The sequence below is a fragment of the Nothobranchius furzeri genome, chromosome 15 (genome assembly GCF_043380555.1).
Source record: "Nothobranchius furzeri strain GRZ-AD chromosome 15, NfurGRZ-RIMD1, whole genome shotgun sequence".
Classification (NCBI taxonomy): domain Eukaryota; kingdom Metazoa; phylum Chordata; class Actinopteri; order Cyprinodontiformes; family Nothobranchiidae; genus Nothobranchius; species Nothobranchius furzeri.
Genome location: NC_091755.1, coordinates 39,413,113 through 39,439,704, shown reverse-complemented (window position 1 = coordinate 39,439,704; position 26,592 = coordinate 39,413,113). Strand labels below are relative to the sequence as shown.

The following is a 26,592-nucleotide window of genomic DNA, read 5'->3' as shown; positions in this document are numbered from 1 at the left end:
AAATTACTATGCAGTAATTTCTCTAAAAGACTGTGCCAAAATTTCCCTGGAGCGTCTGCCCTCATGAGAAAATTGCTACGCAGCATTTTCTCCAAAAACTGATCTGCGCTTTGAAAAAGCAGATAATAAGTTCCAACGCCAAGAGAGACTTCATTTCCCATGATTCCTTGAGCCGGAAGCAATGTGATGACGTCACCGCTGAACCCCGGAAACAAGTTCTGCGCATGTGCGGGAGCCACAGGACTTAACACCCCGCCAGAGTCTATAAAAGAGAGGAAAAGTGAAACTTAACTTCTCTTTGTTCTCAGCTTCAGCTGATGTTAGAGAGAGATCGCTCGCTGCTGCAGCTTCGGACGTGTGGGAACGCCAAACCACGGAGGAGCAGCGTAAAATCATCGTATGGCTCAGCGTGATTTCCAAGGGACGCCTTGAAGTCGCTCAGAGAAGAGTTTTTTTTTTCCTATCTAACTGCTTCTTCCGTTTCTCCTATAGTTCAGAACAAGCAATAAAACCGCGCTATTGCTTCAAATTACATCGGTTTTCTCTTTTCCGTACCAAAAAACGCCATCGGATCCTTTTAAGAGTAAGCCGTTTTGTTGTTTGTCATTGTTTAATATCTTAAATAGTTTTTATGCTGTGGCCAAGCTCACAAACTATCAGATATTCATTTATGATTGATCTTTTGTGTTGTTTCTTGATCTTTTTGAAGTGTTTTGAGTGAATCAAGTTTAAGTTACTGTGATTGAAAGTGCTTCGGAAGTTTAAAGTGCAAGTTGCCCACACACACACACACACACACACACACACACACACACACACACACACACACACACACACACACACACACACACACACACACACACACACACACACACAAATTCTGGTTTCCCTGTTTAGGGGGACGCACACACATACATGTTTTTAGTGTTTGGGGGGACTCAAGCTAAAGCACACACTTATTGGGTCAGATTGTTTTACATTATTATTTCATTGTTTAATTACTTGTTATTCATTTGATAAAATCAGTTGTTTGATATTGATTGATTAACGCTTCAGAAGGAGCTGAAGTGATGATATTAGTTAATAAATGTTATTCAATTAAGTTTTGTCTTCAAGTGGATTTGTTTGTGTGATATAAAATTCAACAGCAGCTCGTTAGGATTCACGGAACGTTTAGACGAGACTGATAATAGTTTTGGATTCAAATTTTCCCCTGTTAAAAGGGGATGGTGCCCCGTAGATATCTCCGGATATCCTAATTAATTCATAAATCGGTAAATATTTCCATATTTACGAATTTATTGAAGAATCCAAAAAGTAAGTAAAAGCTTACAAATTATTCGTTGACCTATAACCCCAACAACCCGGAAGCGAACTGGTGAGAGATCCTTTTAGGGTTGGGTAGAAATCCAGAGATGAAGCCAACCTGAGGTGAGTAATCCAGACAAAAATCCTAATGTTAATGGAGGTTCCAAAAAACATTCACAAGAGTTCAAAACGACTAGAGACGCGTTAGAAACGACGGGCTAGAGACTACCAGTCAGTGATAATCTTCCGGCGTCGAGTCATGTTCACCATCCGCCTTATAAAGCCACCCTGCTGATGAGCTGACGAGGATCAGCTGTCGCTCCCCCTCCTGCAACCAAACACACTCAGAGATGGTGAATGATGAGAAGAGTACTCACCCCGGCTTATGACATACAATTGTTATCTACTGCTTCTTCTTCGTTTGCTATGTCTGCACAGCGCCATGGTGGAGATTACGTTGGTTTTAAAGATGATTTATAAAGAAGTGTATCTAAATATGTTCTCAGACCAAAGTGGATCCTTCAAGCAAGTTCTAGGTCTGCTCCATGGTCTCCTCCCAATGATACTTACCCAGAAATCTCAAGACTAAAGTGAAGTCTTGATGTAGCTCTGGCTTCATCCTACCATCACACAGGGAGACTCCCACCTTCATCCAATGAAGAAGCATGACCTCAGATGTGGAGGAGCTAGCTCATCATCATGGGCTGCTGCTAGTGTTGTGTGTCTGTATTTATCAGCTTAGGCCACTGCACCAATGTGATATGCCAAACATGTGAAAGACAACACGCAGTAAAACCATTCAAGTACATGTGGGAACAGCCGATTTCCAAAGATGGAACAAATGAAAGGTTTTATTTTAAAGAGCTCCTTCCAGACGCGCACCATCTGGAGAGCTGGCTGTGCTGATGCCGCTGACGTGTTGGCTGGGAGTTGAACACAAGGTCTCTGTCGTGCAGTGAGATCTATTTTGCTGTTAATTGTTTCTGTATTATTAAACTCCACTTAATTAATTTTAGCCTTAGAAACAATAAGGTATTAATAAGGCATTTTCCTCAGGCCCTTATTTGTCTTAAAGCTGCAGATCTAAAAAACAAACCAACAAAAATGTGTATTAAGACCATACTTGTTTCTCTCTGACTTAAAATCTAGTTTATCCTCCCAAATATTCTCTTAATAAAATGCCAACTCATTAACAGTTCATTTATGTTTATTCCTGAAGTAATTTTTCCATTAAAGAGGTTCAGATTTCTTCCTCCACACCCCCAACCCCCTCCTCCACCTCTCTACACACAAAACAGGGTGGCTGACGGTCATATTTATTCATCATGATTAACAATGGAATATTTCAGAGCAACGGAGCATTTTGAGTGGAGAAAAAGCTTTCATCAAGCAACACAGGCACATCTTCTGCCTGTAATGGATGTAGCACATCCATTTCAAATCTCTGGTGATGAAAATTAGAGACTGTAAATGAGCCGTTTTCACCGAGGCAAGGTTGCAGCCAGTTAGTTTTATCGCTGTACCTCTGGAAATTAAAACATCCGTATAGCGCTATACAGGAAGCACAGCCCGAATCGATGAAGGTCCTCCACTCTTGTAATGTCGTAAATTGCTTGCCTTGCCTTTATTATTTGATAGCATCATGCAGTCCACCTGCTCCTGGTCTCTGGAGCTCCGCTGCTGAACCTCCAACTGAAGCTGGTTTATGATGTTTCTTTCCTGCACATCCCATATAAAACAAATCATGCTGGATGGAATATCATATCTCTCAGTATGGTCAAATGTTATGCACATGGGGACAGGGTGAGCCTCTGAGACAAGACTGGGGAGGATGATGAATCAGGCAGAAGGCAGATGTATCACAGGTCAGGTGACTGGGGAACGAGGCAGGCATCTAACCGGCAAACAGGAGCAATGATGAACTGACTCAAGGTCAGGGACTCATAACGTGTGAACGATGGAGGCACATCACTGTGTCACTGCACTCACCAAACCAAATGAAAGGACGGAGTAATATAGGAGTGGTTTGGTGCATCCATCAGAATCTCCTCAGGACTTTGTTCATTTTTGGTTTTCATTATTTTATTTATTTATTTGCTTGGAAAATAAACTCATGTTTAAAGTCAACTTTTCAGAGTGACGTAAAACATCATTAAAAGGAGTGAAGTTTTAGGTCTTCACTGTAGTTCAGATGACTTCTTTCATTATTACATTCTAACAAAACTCCAAGGCCCATGATGCCGCAGCCCCGCCAGGTGGAATTCAATAGCAAGCGTTGTGGTTGTTCTGCTCCTAAAACTGGTTTGTTTTGGGGACAAAATCAGAACTTTCTTGCTTCTCATTTTTATCATCATGAGAAAAAGTGCATTTAATAAATAGTGCAAAACTGGATTTGAGTAAATGACAGAAACCTGTCATCAGCAACTGTTAGCACAAAACTTCAAATTTGGACACTGAACTGAGAAATGCAACTTGGGACGTGAGATGTGATTGTCCATCCACCCATCGCACCTGTTTGTTACAGTCCTGGTCGCTGGGTAGCAGCTCCAGCAGACAGGCATAAACCGCCCTTTTTCTCAGCAACCTCCACAGGATCCACAACACAATCCCTGCCCAAACCACCTTAAAGGTGCAGTATGTAAGAATAGTGTCAGAAAACTCCAAAAGAGTCAAATGTCTTGGAAGGAAGGTTATACTGAATCAAATTTCATATCCAGCTGGCTGCAGGGATTGTCAGTTTTCGTAACTACTCACCATCAGTGAGTGTGGGGTTGCCATGCCCCCCCCCCCCCCCCCCCCCCGCGCCCCAAGCTAACACAGCGGCACTGACAATTGGTCGGACAGTCTTGTGAAGAGAATGCTCAGGGTTGTCAATTATTTTATTGATTCTCTGGAGAATCCTTCTTTGCATTATCTCCTCCAGTGGTTCCACAGTCGTCCCCAGAACAGAACCAGCCTTTTTTATTAGGCTGTTGAGCCTTTTCAGGTCCCTGCTTCTGACGCTGCTACCCCAACAGATGATGGCCGAAGAGATTACACTCTCAACAACAGACTTGTAGAAGATCTGCAGCATCTTGCTACAGACACTGAAGGACCTAAGCTCCTAAGCTTTTACTTCATTTCTACATAATGCACCTTTAACTGGCTCCTCTTGAAAGGTGAAGCGGCTGGACTCTGAGTTCCTCCCGAATGTCTGAGCTTTTCATCCTGCCATTAGAGCTGAGCCCAGCCCCCTGACAGAGAAAGCTCAGTTCAGCCAGTTGTAGTTGCAATTGGGGCTGGGCGGTACACCAAATTCTACCGTTACCTGAATCTATGAGGTCAGGACACTATGTCAGGTATTTAAAAAAACAAAAAGATGTGAGTATGCTACTGATGTCCATTCAGTCAGTAACTGTGGCACAGACCAGTGGAGTCCATGTCACAGATGACTCCACCCCATCCAGTCTGTAACAGGAAGGGAACGATGAGGAAACGGGGGAATGATTAAAACATGGAAGCAGTGGGCTTCTTGCAGGTCATTACACCGCGTCACTCGCTACTTGCTATCCGTGGCTGCGCGTCGCTCACAGCTGCTGCTCCCTGCATGGGCTGCAGTGGGCCTTTTCAGCTGGCTCGGTGAAGAGGAGATATGCAAAGTTCTGGTAAAATTACTCTGAAGTTCCAACAGTGGAAACATGCCTAATGACTTACTGTGGTGTAAAGTGCTTTGGAGTCCTCTGTTTCTGAAAAGCTCCAAGTGCAGGTAATTTGTCACTTATCTGGGTAGTAGGGGGCTGGTGACGACCTCCAGCAGTCTCCAGGCAGAGATGCGAGGTACACCTTAAACAGGTTTCCAGACAAACGACCACACAGCACAATTTAGAGACGCCAATCAACCTAACAGTCATATTTTTGGACTGTGGGAGGAAGCCGAAGTACTCAATGTATCTCTATTTAATCCCAAATTGTGTTTAAAAGTGAATATGTACAGTTTTTAGTGTAGTTTTTACCATTAATCTCTGGAACTATCCATTGAAATCTTGTTGAAAATTAATGAAGTGATTCCCAGGTGATGAAAATTATTGGCAGCTTCATAATATAAAACCATAAAAGTTGAGACTAAAATACATGGGAGTGGGTCTAAGTCTCTGGGAGGCGCCGTATTAGAAGTGAGGTTTACTTCTACAGGAGCCCATGAGGACATAATGCATTTGCTGATTTGTAACAAGCAGTTATAAAACTGTCCCCATTCATAAACATAGTTGTTTTACACATTTACCTCTTCAATCGCTGCCAGTGATGAAAGGGAGCCTGATGTGCTTGTTGTTTTGTTGGAGGTTGAACTATCTGATAAAGTATTTTTGACCCTAATGGGCATCCGTTGGTAAGATCTCACTCGATCACAAAAATACTGCTTATTTGCAATGATTTAGGTGCTGCCCCCTATTGCCAGGGAGAATACACACCGTCAGTGATTCTCTACATTTCTACATCCATGAATTGATGCAAATCGGTTGATACAATTCTATTCAGTTTCTCTTATTTTTGACAAGACCAACGTTTTTGTAAAACACACGCAGGATTGAAATGGTGTTTTTTGTGCCATTACTACAAACAGCAAAATAGTAAAAAAAAAAAAAAAAGAAGTATATAAAAGTATGCAAAAAAAGAAAGGACAGAAGAAATACCCAGTGATGCAATCACCAGTATACATAAATTAAATATATGTAAATAGAATGAACAGGAAAAAACACATCACGTTTTTTCTATTGATTCCTCTTATTCTGCGACAGCTTTTCAATCTTACATCAACGACATTACCCGTCTGCTTATTTTCACTTGCGTAGCATCTTCTGCCTGCGTCCATCTCCTCCTCACCACTGCCATCCTTGTTCCCAGCCTCGTCACGTCCAGGATTGATTACTGTAGCTCACTTCTCTCTGGTCTCCCCTGCAAATCCCTCCATAGACTGCAGCTTCTCTAGAATGCTGCAGCACGTGTCATCACAAGGCCTCCATCTTCTCATCACCCCCGTCCTGCAATAACTTCATTGGCTGCCGATTAGACAAAGAATCAGTTTCAAAATTCTGCTCATCACATTGAAAGCACTTCATAACCTGGCTCCTTCCTACATATCTGATCTAATTCACATCACCGCTCCTGTCCGCGCTCTTCGCTCCTCTTCTGCTCCTCTTCTGCTCCTCAACTCTCGGCTCCCCCCGCTCGCCTCGTCACCATGGGGAGTAGAGCATTTAGCAGCTCTGCTCCCCACCTCTGGAATCGTCTTTCCCCTGATCTTCGCACCCAAGGACGTAATTTTCACTTTAGAAGTGGGGGGGACACGTGGGGGGTGGGGGGTGGGGGGTGGGGGTCTTTACAGTTTGTTCTAATGGGAAACAGGCTTCAACACAAACGGTTGTTTTCCGCTTGGTCCTAGAGCTCAACCAGTGTCAATTTAATATAGCGTAATATTGTTTTTGGATGGTAAAAAGTGCAGGGGTCAAAACTTGAGTTTGGAAAAAGTGGGGGGGACATGTCCCCCCTGCCCCCCCCCCCAATTACGTCCATGTTTGCACCACTCACTCTCTCCCACTTTTAAAATCAAAACTCAAAACCCGCCTCTTCAAACAAGCTTTTACCACATAGTTTTAATACATTGTTTTAAATTTTAGCATCTTAGTGTTTTTACATATTTTTACTGTGTTTATCGGGTTTTGTTCATTTATTTTTCCCCATTGTTGTGAAGTGTCCTTGGGTGTCATGAAACGCACTTTTTAAATAAAATGTATTATTATTATTATTATTATTCCCTCCTCTAAACATCTAATCAATCTGAGCGATCTAAATGAAAACATCAGCTGCATTTTGGAAATAAACATTTATTGTAAACAGATATCTGGTGTTTGTAGACTTACACATATTTTAAGCCATACTTTTATCTCAGATACTAAAAGAGAATAAATATTTAGACTCTTGGTATGTCATAGAAATAAACCCTGCATATTAATCTATTTAAAACAACATTTTCACTCACTTTTTAACTGCATTGCAGTTTTTCTCTCCCCTGCGCAGGAGAGCAGACCGCCTGTGCCTGTGACCCCATGATTAAAGAGCAGCTGTGTGCAGACTGAGTCTCGTGGTCAACAAGCAGGTTAATTGCGTGATAACACAAGGTGCCAACACCAGACTGACCTCAATAATCACACCCTCATGGGACACTTCTCTCATGGCTTCTGACTGGCCCAAAAACACAGCACTCAGATGCATTAAGGTGGTACTGAGAGTGTGTTCAAGGCAAAGTGGTTCCATTCTGTAATTAGTTTAATTTTTGGAGGTTTCTAAATAGATGACACCAGTTTCTAACTGAAGGAATCGCCCAGTTATGGAGGAAACTAGAGACTTTACTGACAAACTTCACACTTGTGGAGGAGATAACTGTTCTCCAGTGAATTATTGAGTGTGAGTGCAGCCACCATCTATGAACCCTTTCCAGTCCACCAGAAACTCTTGAGTTATTATGTGGTTTGGGGACAAAAGCACAGAGTTACAGTGCAGCTTTCATCCAGAAAGTATTACAGCCTCACTTTTGCCACATTTCATTACATTATAACCTCATTTAAAACGAATGAAATGATTTTCCACTCAAAACTGTACACAAAACACCCCACAATGACAAGACAAACAAGGGTTTTGGGATTTGTTAGCACATGTGTTAAAAAATGAAAATAAATGACAGAAAAATCACATGTACACGAGTAAACTTGAGACGTATTTAGTTGATGCACCTTTGGCAGCAATTACAGATTGATGCATTTTTGAGCAGTTTGGCCCTTTGGTCTTTGCAGCACCTCTCAAGCGCCATCAGGTTAGATGGGAAGCACTGGTGCATCCATTTTCAAATCTATCCAGAGAAGTTATTTAGTTTCATGTCTGGGCTCCAGCCGGGCCACTTGAGGACACTCCAAGAGTTGTCCTAAAGACACTCTTTTGATAACTTGGCTGCGTGCTATGTTCCTGTGACTACAGTTGCACATATTATTCAGAATTTTCAGATCCATGGAACTATAGCCTATACCTCCTGGATGTGGCTGCTGGAGGAGAATTGATGACAAATCAAAGAGACGGATAAAAGCTCAGAAAAAATAAACTTCTAAAGAGTTCCTAGGTGAGCTTCAAGCTCAAGGAACATCAGTGTCAGATCGCACCATCTGTTCTTGTTTGAGCCAAAGTGGACTATGGGGGATGACCAAGGAGGACATCATTGTTGAAAACAAATCATAAAAAAGTCAGACTGGAATGTGCCAAACTACATGTTGACACGCCACAAAGCTTCTTGTAGAATGTCCTTGTTGGCCAGTGGCAGGTCATGGGTCTTGCAACAGGACAAGGACACAAAACACAGAGCTAGAAACACCCAAGAATGACTAAAGCCTGAGTCATGCTTCTGCATCTGCGTCAGTGCAGAGACACGCAACGCCATTATCCGTCCTTGTGTAGGCCCCCCGGTAGGCACACAAGTACGTACGGAGTCAAGCCCACTTGTCTTAACATCCGTCGAACGAGGGGAGAATGCATGCTTGTGATTGGTCGGTCCAGAAACCTGAGATCACTTCCGTCATGACGCCATTTGCCTGTTGTCTGCCTAGACCTGTTTAGTGGATGGACATCCCACCGACGCCGCCGTCTCCTTTTAGTCTCTCGCTGGTATTTCAGCAACATAAGCATTTCTTCATCTAGATCACACAGTCCCAACTCAATCAAACTTCTCTTTCTCCTGTTTCTTGCCACTTTTCAGACCGCGTAAGTGATTTCCAAGGAAATAGTAAGACGTCACTGTACTACTACCCATGCTGCGCCCTCTGTTGTCTTGGCGGAGAATTGCTTTGCAACACCCCTTCAGCAAACGGAAGTATGAGACTAAAACGCTTCTGCCAATCAGTGCGTGTCTGTCACTTGTGGAGCTGACGCAGAAGCATGACTCAGACTAAAGAGGAAAACATTGGACTATTCTAAAGTGACCTTCTATGAGCCCTGACCTCAATCCTATTGAGCATTGTTGGCAGGAGCTGAAACATGTCGCCTGGAAAAGGCGTCCTTCAAACCCAAGACAACTGCAGCAGTTTGCTCATGAGGAGTGGGCCAAAACACCTGCTGAGATGTGCAGAAGTATCATTGGCAGTTACAGGAATCATTTGATTTCAGTGATTGCTTCAAAAGGTTGTGCAACAAAATATGAAGTTAGGGGTAACATCATTGTTGTCCAACCTGTTCCACAAGTTTATTAACATTTTTTATATTTATTAATTTTATTTTAATAATTCAGTTGAAGCATGGCTGAAAAGCAACACCTGACTTTCAGTAGTTGCATATCATAAAATATTTATTAATTATTACTTTTGTCAGATTCAAGTTATTTCTGTGACCATTGAGAGTTTTACCTTCATTGACCAAATAGTGCCAACAGTTTTGTTCACGTCTGAATGTCTTTTACACAGTGGACACTTCTGTGTATTCTTCATCTTAAACATGATAAAGTGTGAAAAGAATTTGCCAGGAAACATTTTTATTTTATTTTATTATCAGAGAAACCTGAGTGAGACATGCTAGACGTTTGGCATTCCTGAGGCAAAATATGTCTCGCTGCACACATCTCTGAGCTGTCAGTGAGTCTGAACATTTTCATGGTCACAGGTTTCTGGAGGAGACATCTCTGTGACATATTTTGGTAAAATCCAAACAGAAAAGCACCACCTGTTCAAAACAGCAGCTCTAAAACATTCAAACGTGTGTCTGTCTGAATATTTCAGGATTTAATCTTAAAACCATCAATCTAAGGGAGACTATTCTGGAAGAAGCCAAAAAATACACTTACTGCCCTTGCATTATAGACAATATTCCAGTAAAAAACATTCAGCTATATATATATAGGGCCGGGACTTGATTAAATATTTTAATCTAATTAATTAGAGGCTTTGTAATTAATTAATCTAAATTAATCACATTTTAATCGTTCAGAAAAATGTGCCCTCAAAGCAAAACTTTTAGTTAAAATTATGAGACAGAGAATCGAACATTAGACATGGTTATTACTGTAAACTAAAGCTTTTAAATAAAAAATGCATTTTAATCATCAAATGCCACTGTGTGATATGAAACAAGACCCAAATCAACTCAAATCAGAGTAGTGAGGACACGGAGCATTTACCCAGCGGCAGCCAGGTGCCTCTCGTTTGTCTGACTACTTTCATAAACTACTGTTAGGGCAAAGAATTATTCTGTCTGGTGCTTTCAGCGCTGCACAGATGTTACATAAATGTTAAAAATATAGCTTACCACCACTTTTGTAAAGTTTCCATTGCCACCGGGCAGCCGCAGCAGAGACGATCTCTTCCGTTGTTGTCTGGAAGTTTATGTTTTCATTGTTAAGAAAAGAGGCGGACATGTTTGCTAAATCCTGCATCAGTCCAAGCAAGGCATCTTCTTTCTGTTTTTATTCCGTTTTAGTAGCCATTAGCACTGTGCATTGTGGTGTGCATCAGTGATATTCGGTCTACGAGGAAATCGTGCAATGACAAAGGTTCCGCCGTGTTCGAAATGCAAGCTGTGATTTTTTTTAACACGTCTTTTTTTTCTAATTGATTAATCAATTAACGTGTTAAAGTCACGGTCCTAATATATATATATTTTTTTCTAGTTATCTAGTTGCTAATTTTACTTCTTAATACAAATTTTTTTCCCACCATGTCAAAGAATGGGAGTATTTTAGACTTCTTGTCTCACCTCCGGCTGATTTATTGGGCTCCAACCTCCTTTTTGCATGTGGCGGTGGAGCTTTGGGGATTTGGGGATCTGAGGGATTATGGGATTTTCTGATTGCCGTGAGAAAGACACCGCAGTATACTGACACCCAAAAATGTCCGAAGTACCCACATCAAGATCAGAGCGTATAATTCCAGCCTTCAGCAAATCCAACAAGGCCATTAATGTCTGCTTTGAAACAAGTGCCTTTGTAAAATATTTGCAAGTGCCTGAAAGTGTGGATTACAGAGGCTATGTGGTGAGAAATTCAGGTCTGCAGAGTCAATGCAATCCACTCCTTAAGATGTCATTGCCTGTTATCCGAGGAGCGCTTACCCCAACCAGATGAACTTTCTCTGAAAATTTCCACCATTAATAACACGTCTTCTGCACTTGATCTTGGTGTGCATTAATTTAGGCCATAAGATACTTTTTAAATGACTACAGATTGTTAAAAACATACAATCCTTTATATGTGCATAACTACACTAAATGTAATTAATCAGAATATTCATATAAGTGGCAGAAATGTTAGGCACAGATTTTTTTTCACCTGAATTTTAGCCCCACTCTTATCAGTTTAATCCATTTATCTTTGGCTCCTGCAGAAATGTCAAATGTTGTAGCTATAGGTGGCAGACACACATCAGCATGCATCACCATTACTCGCAGAGTGTTTAGGGAAAGTGTCCTGAAGGCAATGACTCAAACTGGAAAGTATGAAACCACTTGAGGGTCCTGCTCACCGATTAAGACTTCTTGAACATCATTGAGATAATTTAAAAACACTAGAATGGTTGTACAAGCATTATAATTAATTGGAATCATGTAATATTAAAAGTTAAATCTGAAGTTCTATCTATACTATGCCTAAACCTCGGATCACACTGTGTGATTTGCAGCCGTCTTAGCCAAATCCCTCGTCGGGAGCATAATCGTGTAATAAAACAGTGAACGTGAGGGTGATTTGCATATCTGTGGTTGTCCAGTCTGACCGGATCTGTGACAGCTTTTTGAGTCGTCTCACAACCCAAATCAGCCTCCGACAGTCAACAAGCGTGCTTGAAAACCTACAATTCCTGTCTGCAACCGACCAGTGAAAACACACCTTTGGGAAATTGTGCAAACTGTGATGATGTGATCTGTGAGAGGAAATGAGCTCACGAACATAAAAGATAAAACACAAAAACATGAGATCCCTTTGCTGTTGGTGGAAATCTCACATATTCAGCTGAAAATGATGGTTTAGTAGCGTTTTGTTGCCGAGGGACAGAGGAAGCTCCGCTCCGTGTGAACAGTACACACCTGCTGTCATGGAGCGGAGCTGTGGAGCAGTGAGACAGGATTCGCAGCAATAGTTTAGATATTGTAGTGACCTGTTACAGATTCTGTAGATTAGTGGGTTTTATGCATAAAGGAGGATGAGAAGGATGAATGTCAACTGTCAGATCGACTGTTTAGCTGGAAGACGGGAAAAGGAGATCTGCAGCTAGAGTCTGACGCCAAAGTGAGGGTTTGTAAAACGAAGCTTCCTTTGGAGTTGGGTCACGAACTGACACTAAGAAGAAGTGTTATCTTTTCAGCCTCGTTTTGGTTAGCCATCTACTTAGAAACGTATGCTTTCGAGAGGTGTGCTCATGACGTAGCGTGTCCTGCTGAAGCGAGACATCGTGCAGTCTGCCTCACAGAAATCTTGTGCCGTACAGCGTGCCACCTCTCTGGAGTTCTCACAGTGTGCCACCTCTCTGGAGTTCTCACAGTGTGACATGAACAATCCTGTGCAACGGTCCAAAAACACAGCGTGATCCAGGCTTAAAACATATAATGAATACCAGTCGTTGACTTTTGTGTTCTGGACACGTCTTACATGCAATGTTCACATCGCAAGGAAAAGTGGTCCATTTCCAAATTTCCCATTCGAATAAGTCACAATCGCCAGAGAAGCTACACCCGGTCTTTTGGACTCTGATAACCCTGGAGGGGGTCATCAGCTGGCACCCTACTGCCAACTCAAAGGGTTCTCCCTCTCCTGCTATTAAGGTTTTACTTTCTTTAACATAGAAAGTACTACTACTGAAGGTAATCTGTTTATTTTTGTGTGTCACCCTGTCTTCTCAAATCCCCAGTGAGACATAGAAGCTGGCTACCGAGACAGGTTTTGTTGGAGGTTTCTTCCTGTTAAAAGGGAGTTTTTCTCTCCACTGTTGCTACATGCTTGATTAGTATGATGATTGCTGTAAAGTCACTGACACAACTAGTCAGTGACTTGTTTGTTTGATTGTAGAAATGGGATGTTACTGGGACTGAGCTAAAACTAAGCTGTATTTAAGTTGTAGCACCATGAATGTCCTGTTTTTGACCTAAAGGACATGATCTGCTGCATCTGCTCGAGCAGAGACATCAAGTCTCTGACAGCTTAATCTACATGAGCTAGTGGCCAAGGTCTTTCATGCACTCTGCTCATCTGAACTGCTTTACCTCTTTACAGCTCAAGATAAAGACGAAGAACCCTTTTGATAAATACATAATCAACAACTTTGTTATTACCATTAATAATGTGAGCCCAATGTTCAATCAATCTCTGAAAAGACAATGTTATTACTTGATATTATAATCCTGTGATCAGTAGAATTTCACAAGTTATTATAATCCTGGACATTTGCACTAGACACTGATGACACGTAATGCTAAAGTCACACGACACATTTCCTTTTGTCTGATCCAATCAGAACCTTCGTTTCTGGCTAGGTGTAGTTATCTGTGGTGTTTGTATAAACCCTCTTTTGCATGTCGAATTCTGATTCGCCAGTAAACCAAAATATGACAATTATAAAAACTATCCCACGCCACCTTTTCTTTAGTTCAGTTCAAAGCGTTCTAGAAAAGTCTCGGACCGGCCATCTGGACTTCCTCTTCAGCCATAAAGAACCTCGACAAGCTGGATAAAATCTGTTGCAAGTTACACCTGACCGCAACGGTTCCTTCAGAATAAAAGCTGAACCTCACGACCCCTTCAGGGTCTCGCTGATGCCAATAACTGTCGTGACCTGGAAGCATTCCAAGACTAGTTTGGTCGGCGCCACTGCTTTTCTACCGGCTTCAGTACCAAGGAGGGTCCAAGAGGACCTCGGCGTTATGGATCTAACGGAGGCTTCCCCTGGGGTACGTAGACCGACAGATGGCGTTTCGTGTGTGTTATAATTCTCCTACTAAAGTTTAGAGCGAAACATTCACTCCCACTCAGAACTAACCGCTTCTCCGGATACGAGGTTCTGATAACAACATTCCACACACACACCATCATCATTCATCACGTCTCACTCCACCTTAGTCCATCAGTACACAGAGTGTTTAAGCTAGTCTTGTTTAAATTGTGTAGAAATAAATAACTATTTTAAACCCGACTCTCTCTCTTTCCTTGGAGTTAATACAAAGTGTCGCTCGATCCCTGCAATAAAAAGTTCTGATCTTCTGGTTAAAATAGTCAAAGATCCATCAGATTGATATTTCATATTTCCATGGAATCTCACATTTTATGGTTCATAAGTCAGATGTAGACTACTCATCCTTTACAGTGTCCTTTATTTAGAAAAATGATGCATTTGCATCTTCTTCAACAGAGTATGGCAGACTGACATCTATATTGGTCGGTATGTTCCGTTGTTTGTTGTCCAATAGTAAGCAGAGACAGTTTGAAAAGCAACCGTAGATTCCCCCCATGACTGATTTGTCATGGCCATGCTGTTTTCACATATTTAAGGTGGCTTGTCAGGCAAACTAGTTGCTCCATCTTTCTGACTATGCCCACTGTTGGTACTGTGATTGTTTGGGGGGGGTAGCTGTGTGTTTCAGCCTCAGTCTTTGAGGTCCAGTTGGATGTGTGTTAATTACAGCGCACTCATTGGAACCCAATCGTTAGACAGGAAATTACCAGGCTTTTCCTTTGCCTTCCTGGTGGACAAGGTTCTTAAAGCATCATTATACGATCAGTCACTCCACATGCATGCTGAACGTGAAGATTGCCCTCAACCCCTATCGTTTGCATTAGAAACTAGATGGGGAAATGCTCAGAAAAAGCCGGTCCTTTCTATGTAACAGAGAAAAATTAGCATAAGTTACTAACCCAGCTTGGCTTGCAAACATGGATGGCTGTGTTGATTTTGTGGTCAGCAGAAAACAGAGTGCCTCCTAGCCAGTAGACACTAACCATTAGCAGTAGCATCTCTGCACCATGGTGGAACAGGTTCTGCAGAGCCGCCAATGTTTGCATTCATCCTTGCATGAGTGCAGGGGAGGGGGCGCCCAAGTCACGCCCCTCTGATATCTGTGAGAGCTGTGGGAAATGCTTTCTCAGTGTGAGAAGTTGAAGGTGTGGCGTGAGAGCGTGTGAAGGCAGTCAGATGTGTGTCTTACGCTCTAAGCAATCAGAGTTGGCAGCCCTAGGTGTTTGCTTGTGTTATTTGTGGAGATAACATATCTACATTGCACAAGAAGAGCGAAAGAAGGTAGTGAAAGAGCTGCGTTGCTGTTAGCCAATCAGAAGTGAGATGTTCGCATATCATAAATATTAATGAGCGAAAGTCCAAATCCTGCAGTTTCACAGCACATTAATTTAATCTTTCATGTTCATATTTCAAAACTCCTAACACATTTACCGGGAAGATGGTCGTTCAAAGAGATCAGATTTGTGCAATTTCATGGGCATTATTAAATCTATACCTGTGAACATTTCAATTCTTGCTAAATTTGATCTAAAAAACATGCAAAGGTATCAAATGATGTCCAGAGGTTTGACGGTCCAGACTGGTCCGGGCTCACACAGCAGGATGCCAATTTTTGACCCGCTCCTACCATTCAGACAATTTTAAAGATTTTCCACATTACCATAATGGCTCTAATGATAATCTTATCAGATATTATTACCATGTGTGGTGTTAGTAACACCCTGAAAGCACAATGGGACCCCTCCAATCATGGTTGGATTGGTCTTGGTCTGATTTTTAAGGACTTACGAGTGTGTTGGATGTGACATTTAGCCAGTGAGACACTGAGTTGATGGAAGTGTGCTGCATGCTCATCCTCTGCTGTATTTGTTTACTTCAAATTCACGTTTTACCTCATGAGATTTTCTGTCTGAGGGGGGAGTTTCTTGAGTGGACTTGGTTTGTACTGAGAAGTCACTGCACACCTCAAACTGAATAACCAAAGCTGTAAATCTGTGATTGTGTCATCTCATGCTTTGAGAATCATCTGTCGGTTAACCCCCCCCCCCCCCCCCCCCCCCCCCCCATGTGAGCGGGGTTTTAAATACATTCTGATCTGAGTCCTGATAAAACTGTGTGTAAGGTCTAAGTGTGTGTATGTCTGTTAAGTATGATAGGGTGGAACGTTCCTGACAATCATGATCCAATTTATCGCTGCAAACTGAGACTTCACATGCCCTTTATTGACCAGGTTACTATGGAAACCAGGTGAACAAAAGAGCTCACTTGTTTTCGTCTGACTCCGAAACTCACCCTTTAGCATCAGAGCCCCTGACAGCATGTTGCCCAGCTGGGTTTTAACCAGTATCTGAAGCACGTCTCTGCTTGATCCACGAAGCAGGAAGTGACAGCGTCGAGAAGAACCACTGGTCAAAGCACAGCCGAATGCTGCAGATTGTGGAAAAGGGTAAACATGCCACAGTCATTTAAAAGCACATGGGTTCGTGTGAAGCCAGCCCAGGTCAGAGGTCCAAACCTGAACATTCAATTTGTTAAAAAACAATTGACCTGTTTTATTCTGCACTCTGTGGCCTTTGGAGCTGGCAGAGAGGCTTTTCAGTAACATTGATTCATGCTCTAAGGTTCTGGTGACAGAAAGGTTTCTTTTGGGGCATTCAAGAGCTCTTTTGATTGACTGCAGCATTGAGATGAGCTACTCCACCATAACACCCTCAGGTCAGTCATCTTTTGTTGTCAGGTGAGATTTTTTAAAGGTAATAAAACGTTCACACAGCTCTGCTCCATTACCCATCTGTCCAAAGAGGAAGAACAATGGCCTCTATCACTCCCTCTTCCTCCAACACTCTCAGCAACTCTGGTCTTTGACTCACTTTACTGCATCATTAGCTCCCTGCATGCACTCCGTCTTGTCTTCTCCACACTGGAAGGTAACAGGAGGAGTGAGGAATTAGCCGCGTTTCAGCCCTAACGCCTCTATTTTTGCTTTCATTATAGCACAAATGACTCGCTGTAATGTGCAGCAAATCTGGAGTCCTCTCATTAACCTCATCACACCTGTAACGATGAGTGGATGGTTCGGATTCAGCTGTTTAGAAGGATTTCTGGTTCGTTTGTAGAATTAACATACGCGGAACTTGTCAAATCACAAAAGCTCAAAGGTGGTGGTGAAACTAATGTTCGGACTTCAGTTGGACTTTCCTTTAGTGCCTTGGCCAGGAATATTGCCCTTACATGTAAATAGTCTAAAATCTTCCCAAAAGTTGTCTTTGCTATGGTAAACGGTCTGTATTAGTATGGCGCCTTCGTAGGGTTCTACAACCCCCCAAGGAGCTTCACTAAACAATCAGTTATTCATACATGCACACATACTTTCAGACGCTGGTGATGATTGGTGTAGCCACAGCTGCCCTGGGGTGCACTGACAGAGGCAAACACAGGCGCCACTGGCCCCTTCGACCACCACCAGCCGGCAAGGTGGGTTAAGTGTCTTGCCCAAGGACACAACAGCAGCATTCTCTTAGCCTGGCAAGCCAGACTGAATATTACATTTATTTAGTCTGACAACGCTCCATTGACGGCTCTCGGTTGTGGGGCGGGTTCTACCGTTGTCTTTCAAATGATCTCCGCATTCCACTGGACAAAGAATGTGACATACTCTTGTTTCACTCTGTTGCATCATCCCACCCACCAGGCATATAGAGTGCCCTGATTGGCCCACAAAGCGGATAAAGCTCTGTGATTTGTTCACTAAGCAGATAGAGCACTATGATTGGCCCACCATTATGGACCAATCACAGCTCTTTATGTGTTTTAAACCCCTCTAGAGAGCTGTGATTGGCTAGTCAGAGTCCTGGTAGGAGCTGCGGAGGTTCCAATGGAGCATGCCTAGACCAAACTTTGCAAAGCAAGAATTTGGTCTAGTTCACTAGGTTAACATTCTCTGGTTGGAGCTGGGATCGAACCTGCAACCTTCCGACTGCAGGACATCCCGCTGTCCTTAGCCGGTAGGAAGATGCCAAACACAGGTGTGGATGAAAATGTTAGTTGATGGAAGAGAAGCATGGTCAGAATTGGTGCGTTTGATTACTGTAAAGGCTCTAAAGATCACATCTTTACCTTTTGTGGAACTGCTCCCATCATAAATTCATGCTTTCAAGCATGTTGGATTGTATTTGTCTGATTTTTTGGGACAAACAAGCATGCTGCCTGTTGAATCTGACGTACAACCAATAATAAAGCAAGGTGACAGAAGGACGCAGCACACGGCCTCCACTCACCAGATGTTAGTCCAGCCCAAAACCTTTGGGATGTGGTGCAACAGGAGATTCTCATCATAGATGGAGCTGCTGCTGACATGTGAGAATGGACTCAGAACTTCTGAGGAAGGTTTCAAACACCTTGACCTTAACTTCAAAAACTACGGCAGTTGTGAAGGTAAAAGGGGCCACAGCCTGGTGCGGCCATTTTGTGTGCATTGAGGGAATAAATCAAGCACACATGATCAGTTATCTGTTCCATGGGACAAGTCAGAAGTTACACCTTCAGTTGTCCCAAATTACTTTTACGTACACAAACGTGTCCATGCTAGTGTGAAACCTGTTGCCATTGCGATTCTTTATTTATTATTAGGGATTAAAGTGATACCAAATACAACAAAATGGAATTAATCCCAAAATACATGGTAAATGGTAAATGGCCTGTATTTGATATAGCGCCTTCTAGAGTCCTGGAACCCCCCAAGGCGCTTTACAACACAATCAGTCATTCACCCATTCACACACACATTCACACACTGGTGGGGATGAGCTACGATGTAGCCACTGCTGCCCTGGGGCGCACTGACAGGCGAGGCTGCCGAGCACTGGCGCCACCGGTCCCTCCGACCACCACCAGCAGGCAACGTGGGTTAAGTGTCTTGCCCAAGGACACAACGACATCAGAATGTTCATTGAGAAAGTTTATTTTTCTTTTACTCTTTGCTAATTGACTATTACAGCAAACTTAAAGAGCTTTGCTACAGTTTAAATTAATTTTAACTAAAACATTAACCATAAGTGTTGTATGACAGTTCCATTTAATGTACAATTCACGTTTTTTATTAAATAATCTTGCATGAACAAGAAGATCTGAGATTATTCAGAATTACCAGAAGTTATTGGGATAATAATAATATAATAATAATAATAATAATAATAATAATAGTAATAGTAGTAATAATAATCATAATGTAGTAATAATAATAGTAATAGTAATAATAATAATTGTAATAATAATAATAATAATAATAACTGTGATAATAATAATAGTGATAGTAATAATAATCATAATAGTAATAATAATAGAAAAAATTGTGATAATAATAATAGTAATAGTAATAATAATAATATTATAATAATAGTAATATAATATTAATAGTTATAATAATAATAATAGTAATAATAATAATAATAATAATAATAATAATAATAATATATTACAGTGGTTTAGTAGCAGCCATGACGTGCAGGGCTGTAGGTATATAACCCCCTGAAGGTGGTTCATCCCATCATCGTTTATCATCCAGGTCATTTTTATTTTTCCAAACATGTCTGCAAATGTATAAAATTAAATTCAGTGTAGAAGGCGTCCTGTTTTTTTGATGGCCCGGGGCAGAACTGAACTCCTACTTTGTGTCTTTGTTCCCTTGGACCCTCTTCCTTCCAGAATGTAATTACTCTCATCATTTCCTCCAGTCCTGGTTTGCTTTTGTAGTCAGAGATCATAGTCGATGAGGCAAAGGAATCCGGCTGACGACAGCTTCTGCAGCGCTCTAAAATCCATCCAGGCTTTATAAAAAGGTAGAATAGAAGAATTTTAAATTACTTATGACCATGCACATCTGCGTTTCGTTGTTCCCATAGCTACAGGGAGCAGAACCCCGATCATGTACGCTTCAAATGGATTGTTGGGAATGCTGGGAATAGTCAGCTACTCTGGAATCTGGTAATAGATTTCTACCTGGGGAACCGATTCTACGCTGGTTACTTAAACCAGTAGTTGCTGGTGAAAAATGGAATCTTTGACAAAGGCCGTCTCATTATTTGGGTGCTAACCACATGATCTAACGGAGCTGACGTATCCTGTACTGCTCTTCCTCTCTGTAGATGTTGAGATGTTTGCTGTGTGATGGGCCGGAGGGTCAGATTTAAGCAGCAACAGGCAGATGTTGAAGAGCAGGTGCAGTCTTAGAGGAGAGGAGAGCTGCTCTGTCGTGGATGTGCTGGAAACACTCCAGTCTGGCACCAGATCAGTCGTTTCCCTTCTTAGCTTGTGACGCAGAGAAGAAGCTTCCTCGTGTGATTATTACATCCCACTGACTTAGCACGGATGTTGGAGGCATGGAAGAGAGCAGAAACTTCCAGCAGTTGTTGAAATAAATGCAATAAGGTTTCACAAACAAACAAAAAAAGCATCTGCTAAATACATAAACAGGAACATAAACAAACCAGTGTTTTAGGATTTTTAAAAATAGTTTTTTTAATTGAAAATAAAACATAAAAACATGAAAATAAAAATTCTGTCCAATGGTAAAATAAAAGGAGGCAGAAAGAAGAAAAACTTTTATAAATCAATGCCCCTTCTTCTAAGATGAAGAGTAAACAAAAATGTTTAGCGAATAAAAAAGCTATGTAAATAATCAGAAATACAACACGCTATTTAATCACGGTTCACACTCAATACTACCAATACAATTACTATTTCCCTTTTAATATGTATAATAAAGCAAGTAATTGAATGTGTTTTCTAAATTGGCTTAATGATCCGGCAGCTTTAGTTTCCACATCTATGGCGTTTCCATAGTGATTCCATAAACGTATAATTCTAGATCCAAACTTAGGGTTCTAGAAGACTTCCGTTCCTTTCTGATCGTAATACTTCCTTTTCTTACAAACTCAATTAGAACACTGGTCAGTAATACCTTTGTACTGGCTTTGTACACAAGTTGTAATATCTTCCATTTCAGTAGCCGCCCACAGGCTCGGGGATTTCCACATTCCTGAGAAGTCCCTCTGATTTGGATGTGAACACTACCCCGCCCGTTCGAGACCAAACTCACGCCATCCAACCCGACCAAACCCCGACCGTACCGACGCTAACGTGTAAACGCCATTAGTGGCAAAAGGTGCAGAAACAAGACACTGTTTCTTATCACGTGAATCGGTCCTTGGTCGGTACCACAGAAGTCGTCCGGTGCCTAAAAAAGTACCAAATACGATACCCATCCCTACAAGAGGCATTCATTTATACCAAAGACCATAGCAGCTGAATTGAAAGTGAGTGAACTTAGTCTTCAAAGGTCAACCTGGCGACAGAATTCTGGACCTTACACGAAGGAACTTTCTTCATCCTTTTTGAACTTTTGTCACAACCACTCTTTTTTAGGAGATTTGATGACATCACACACACTCACTGCTGTACTCTCCTGGATGTTTATACATTTATTTTAGATTGGACTGTTTAGCTGAGTTTAAGTTCAGACTGTAGCTTCCCTCAAACCAGTAATTCTCTGGTTGATCCTTTTATTGTGAGAGTAACTTGCTCCAGCTCTTTAGAAGTCCCACTGGGAAAACTGTCATGGACAACTATGCAACTCTGTATTTTGTACAGATGGGTCACATAGAGAAGCTTTTGTTTGTTGTTTTTTGTTCACCAAAGACAGCCCATGTGGAGTCTGGTTGTTTTCAGCACAAACACTGTACATAGTGTGTGGAGTCTTGGGGAATCCTCCGGATTTCAACACCTCCAGGACAAACCACCAGGTAAACGAGCATAAAGTCTGCTCACACTCGGCCATTTTTGAGCCACTTCAGTGTGGACCCTGTGAAGTCCACCTAATGAAGGAGGAGAGGTTGGTGAAGACTGTTATTAACAGAGTCAGCAGTCAGAGCTGCAGCATCAACATTGGCTGGAACACACAGACATGATGCTTTCAGATTTAACGTGACCTGGACCATCTCTGTACCTGACACACACACACACACACACACACACACACACGTGTTCACGAATGAAGTTAAAACATGTGTCACCCTGCTTAGTCAGCATCAGACAAATCCAGTTAAAGGTGTTTGTACATTCGCTGCGCTGAAAGGCCTCCAGCAACAGCTGAGTGAGCAGCATTTGAGTTTTGTAAGTTTGAAGATTTGTAAACATTAATTATGTAAACATGAGGCAAAGAACAGGTGTGGAGAAAAGGATTACTGTAACCATCAAGGCGGAAGCTCAGAACGCCTCGCTGACGATCGCGGGTGGGCGGTTTTATTCTATTGTTGCCGGACTGACTGTCACACTCTGAAAACCCTCGGCAGATACTCGAATACGACGGCTGTCACTGCAGATAAAAACAAGTAAATCGAGCAGGAATTACATGCTCAAACACAAATTCCTGACCTGTCAACACATTCCGTAGCAGAAGACAGCCAACGCCGATGTACAGCGGCTTGTCTGAGAGTGCAGTGCCGGATCAATCTCGATTTCCTGTGACAAAGGATGAAAAACTGCAAGCGACAGTCCAAATGAAGCTTTGTGGAGACCTGCGTGAAATTCCAGATGATGTGTGGGGGCCGGGGCCGGGGCCATGGACAGCTGAGAAATCCTCCTCAGGGATAAATCCTTGAGACGGGAAATCCTCTCCAGCGCTTGGCTAGGGAAGAAAATTAACGTTTACGGGTGCTCCATTTAGCTCGACTTTAGTGGGTGAATGGTCCCATCATGTGCTAAATGTGATGGAAATCCATTTCAGGTCTCTTCTGAGCAGCTGAGGTCATATATTTAAATCCACTACATGTAGAGATGATGTCATAGATGTGTCAGTGAAGTTTTCTATAGCTGTACAGTAGGATGTCGGTTGTCCTCGATTAACAGCTTTGCCAGATAAGTAAATCCAACGTGGATCACGAGGAGGGGATCAGGCCAACCTCCAGAGGTGTGACCAAGTCACTGCTTTGCAAGTCACAAGTCTTTCCAGTCAAGGCTCGAGTCAAGTCCAAGTCAAAGACAACCAAGTCCAAGTCCAGTCCAAAGTCAGTGATGTGGAAGTCCAAATCAAGTCCAAGCCCTTAACTTTGAATTTTCAAGTCATAATCAAGTCATCTGTCCAACTTCAAGTTAATGATGAAGATAACAAATAAATTCCAGAATAAAAGCTTCATTTATTTGCTGAAACAAGCAGAAAGAGCAACTGAACCTGATCATGAACAACGAGCTGCTGCTTTCAGCAGAACAAGATCAAACCCAGAACGAAGGATGATTTATGATTTCTGTCCATGTCGTGTCACTTTTGTGTTAAAATATCAAATATGCTCAAGTCATCAACAAGTCAACAGATGCAAGTTGATTCAAGTCACCAGTCATTGGCATTCAAGTCTGAGTCAAGTCATAAGTCATTATAGATTTTATCAAGTCAAGTCAGAAATCATTAAAATAATGACTCGAGTCTGACTTGAGTCGAAGTCATGTGACTCGAGTCCGCACCTCTGCCAACCTCAGAAGTAGTCTTACATTGTGGTAGATTCATTTTGTGTTTTCTCCTTCTGTCTTCTTTCACTTTACTTCACCTCAGCCTCTCGTTAAAAGTCTCTAGTCGTTGTCTACGGCTCAGGAAGGCAGTAGTAGCCCTGTCAAGGCTGCTTCCTCTGAACAGGTAGCCTGTTATACATGGCTTGTATTTGTGTAGCGTGACACCCTACAACCCCCATAACCAGTCATTCATCCATTCACACACTGGTGGTGATGAGCTACAATGTCACCACAGCTGCACTGGGGCTGACTTATGGAGGCAAGGCTGCAGAGCGTTGGTGCCACTGGTCCCCCCGACCACCACCAGCAGGCAAGGTCCGTGTCTTGCCCAAGAACAAAACGGCTGCAACAGAGTCGGCGAGATTCAATCTCGCAACCCTTCAGTTATGAGATGGACACTCAGCTCCTCCGCCACTGCCGTCCCTGTTAGTTTGAGCACCGCTGTCGCCTGGCGACTGGAGGCTTGTTCAGCATTCAAGCATTAAAATATAGATTATTAATACTGAAGAAAATCCTGCCGTGCACATCCTCCCCGTGACCGCACTGAGAGTCGATGCCTTCGGCATACCGATAAATATTTAGGTGCAGCATTAGCTCGGGAGGTAGAGCAGAGAGCCTCGTGGTCGGAGGATCGCGGGACCAATTCCAGCTCCTCCCGGGGGTATTCTGCTGCTGTGTCCTGTTGTGGCTACATGGTAGCTTACCATCACAGGCAGTGTGTGAAAGTGAGTGTGTGAATAATAGAAAGTGCATTGAGTGCCTAGAAAAGTGCTATATAAATCAAACCCATTATTATTATTATTATTATTATTATTATTATTATTATTAATTAAAAACCTTCATCTACTAGTTCATCCCCCTCTTTTGTTTCCTGACACTTGTGCACAAATGTGCACTTTTTTCCGATAACAGTGAGCTGCAGCAGCCTCTTGTCCTCTCTTTGTGTTTGTGAAGCAGTCTGTGTCCTCAGAGAAGCCACTCAGACTCTCTTCAGCATGTAATTGTTAGCTTAAAAAACACACTGTAGCTAATCCTTTCCAACTGAAGAGTGCGGGGCACACGAAGCATCAAGTGAAAATATTCACAAGATACCGAGGGGTGGCCTATGGATTCTTTCTTGTTTCATTAGTCACCGTGGTTCCTTGCAGAGTGCTACTCAGCCTTATTGGTATGTCTCCAGGTTTTGTTGTTCCACCTGATCCTCGGGAATCATTGACATCTAAATGAGTTTGTCTCTGCATGGCTCCTTTAATCTGCATGACGTCGCAGAGAGAAGATTCAGATACGTCGGTGTTGTGGCCTGATTCTGATATTTGTTTTTACTGTTTGTCGCACTCAAATTACTGTTACCTTTACAGCCAAGAGTATGTCAGAGAGAGCAGCCTGTGTGTGTGTGTGTGTGTGTGTGTGTGTGTGTGTGTGTGTGTGTGTGTGTGTGTGTGTGTGTGTGTGTGTGTGTAAGAGGGCTGTGTGTACCTAATAAAGGTTAGTTTAATTTTAATGAAGCACACCTCTCTGTTGTTTAGGGTTGTACAGAAAGCACTCATGCATTGTCACTCTGTATTAAATCCTGTTCTAATAGACTCGATTTCTCTGTGTGTGTCCTCTCTCATCCTTGTCGTCACCATCTGTTTGTCCATATTGTGTGATCCTGTTTCTGGTCCCTGCGGCTCACCACCAGACGTTACTTTTGGCCTGGTTCTGGGTCTGTTTCTTGTTTGTGGCCTGGCTCTGCTGGGCCTCCTTACGCTAGTGTCCTGGAAGCTGTGCCGGGTGCCTCGGCAGACAAAGGCCCACTTCCCCAGTCCACCTCTCAGCCCGGCCGGTAACCCACGACGCGGCTCGCTCCAGCAGCCTCCCCCGCTGCCCAGTCCCCAACAACCGGCGGTCACCATGGCAACAGAAAAGGTGAAGGACCCCATAGGCTCGCAGGCTTTCCTGGAGGCAGCAGTGAAGATAAGCCATACCTCTCCCGACATCCCCACGGACGTGCAGCTCTCCATGAGGGAGCACTTCTTGCGCCGCACGCAGCGCATGCAGAGACAAACCACTGAGCCAGCCTCGTCCACACGGTTAGTCTCTGTCACACACACACACACACACACACACACACACACACACACACACACACACACACACACACACACACACACACACACACACACACACACACACACACACCTATGCACAAACCTGACAAAATAGATAGCAAAATGAGTTTTGTGGCGTATGAAGTTGCGTAAATCCAACAGAAATAGAAATGTACATCTGAAACTGACTCTCTACTTGGATCATTCACTCTGCCAATAATTTCATTTTACATTACTGAAACCTGTTTTCAAGCAAAACCTCAATAAATAAACACCTCCCCGTTCACGAGCAGCTGCGCATAGATAAAACAAGAAGAACACCATAAAAACGTCTTTTAGAAGCTACAACCTGAACAACTGGAAGGTTTTGGTGAGTAAGACTAAACATCTGTCGACGTCTTTCCTGCATGACTTGAAGTATTTTATGCAGCAAAAATCACCCCAAATCCTCCTTTACAGATTTACAACAAAGAGCAAATAAAGGGCTTTTTTAAAGCTTCTTAATGTTTTCCATATTAGGTAACTTAGAGGTAAAACATGTAAGACATTTTAGGGATTTAACTTAAAATATTTCATTTATTTAAAAATATTACATTTAAAAGATGTCAGTGACCCTGTTAAAGCACAGGAGC

At 42.4% G+C, this 26,592-nt stretch overlaps 1 protein-coding gene across 1 annotated transcript in view; it reads left to right on the top strand.

The window, feature by feature from the left end:
• The window catches only part of syt6a (synaptotagmin VIa), a 125,194-nt gene that overhangs the window by 71,420 nt on the left and 27,182 nt on the right, over window positions 1–26,592 (top strand). Inside the window, exon 2 of the mRNA XM_054744571.2 lies at window positions 25,552–25,942. Coding sequence (XP_054600546.1) covers window positions 25,552–25,942 — 391 coding nt within the window. The remainder of the gene's footprint in view (window positions 1–25,551; window positions 25,943–26,592) is intronic.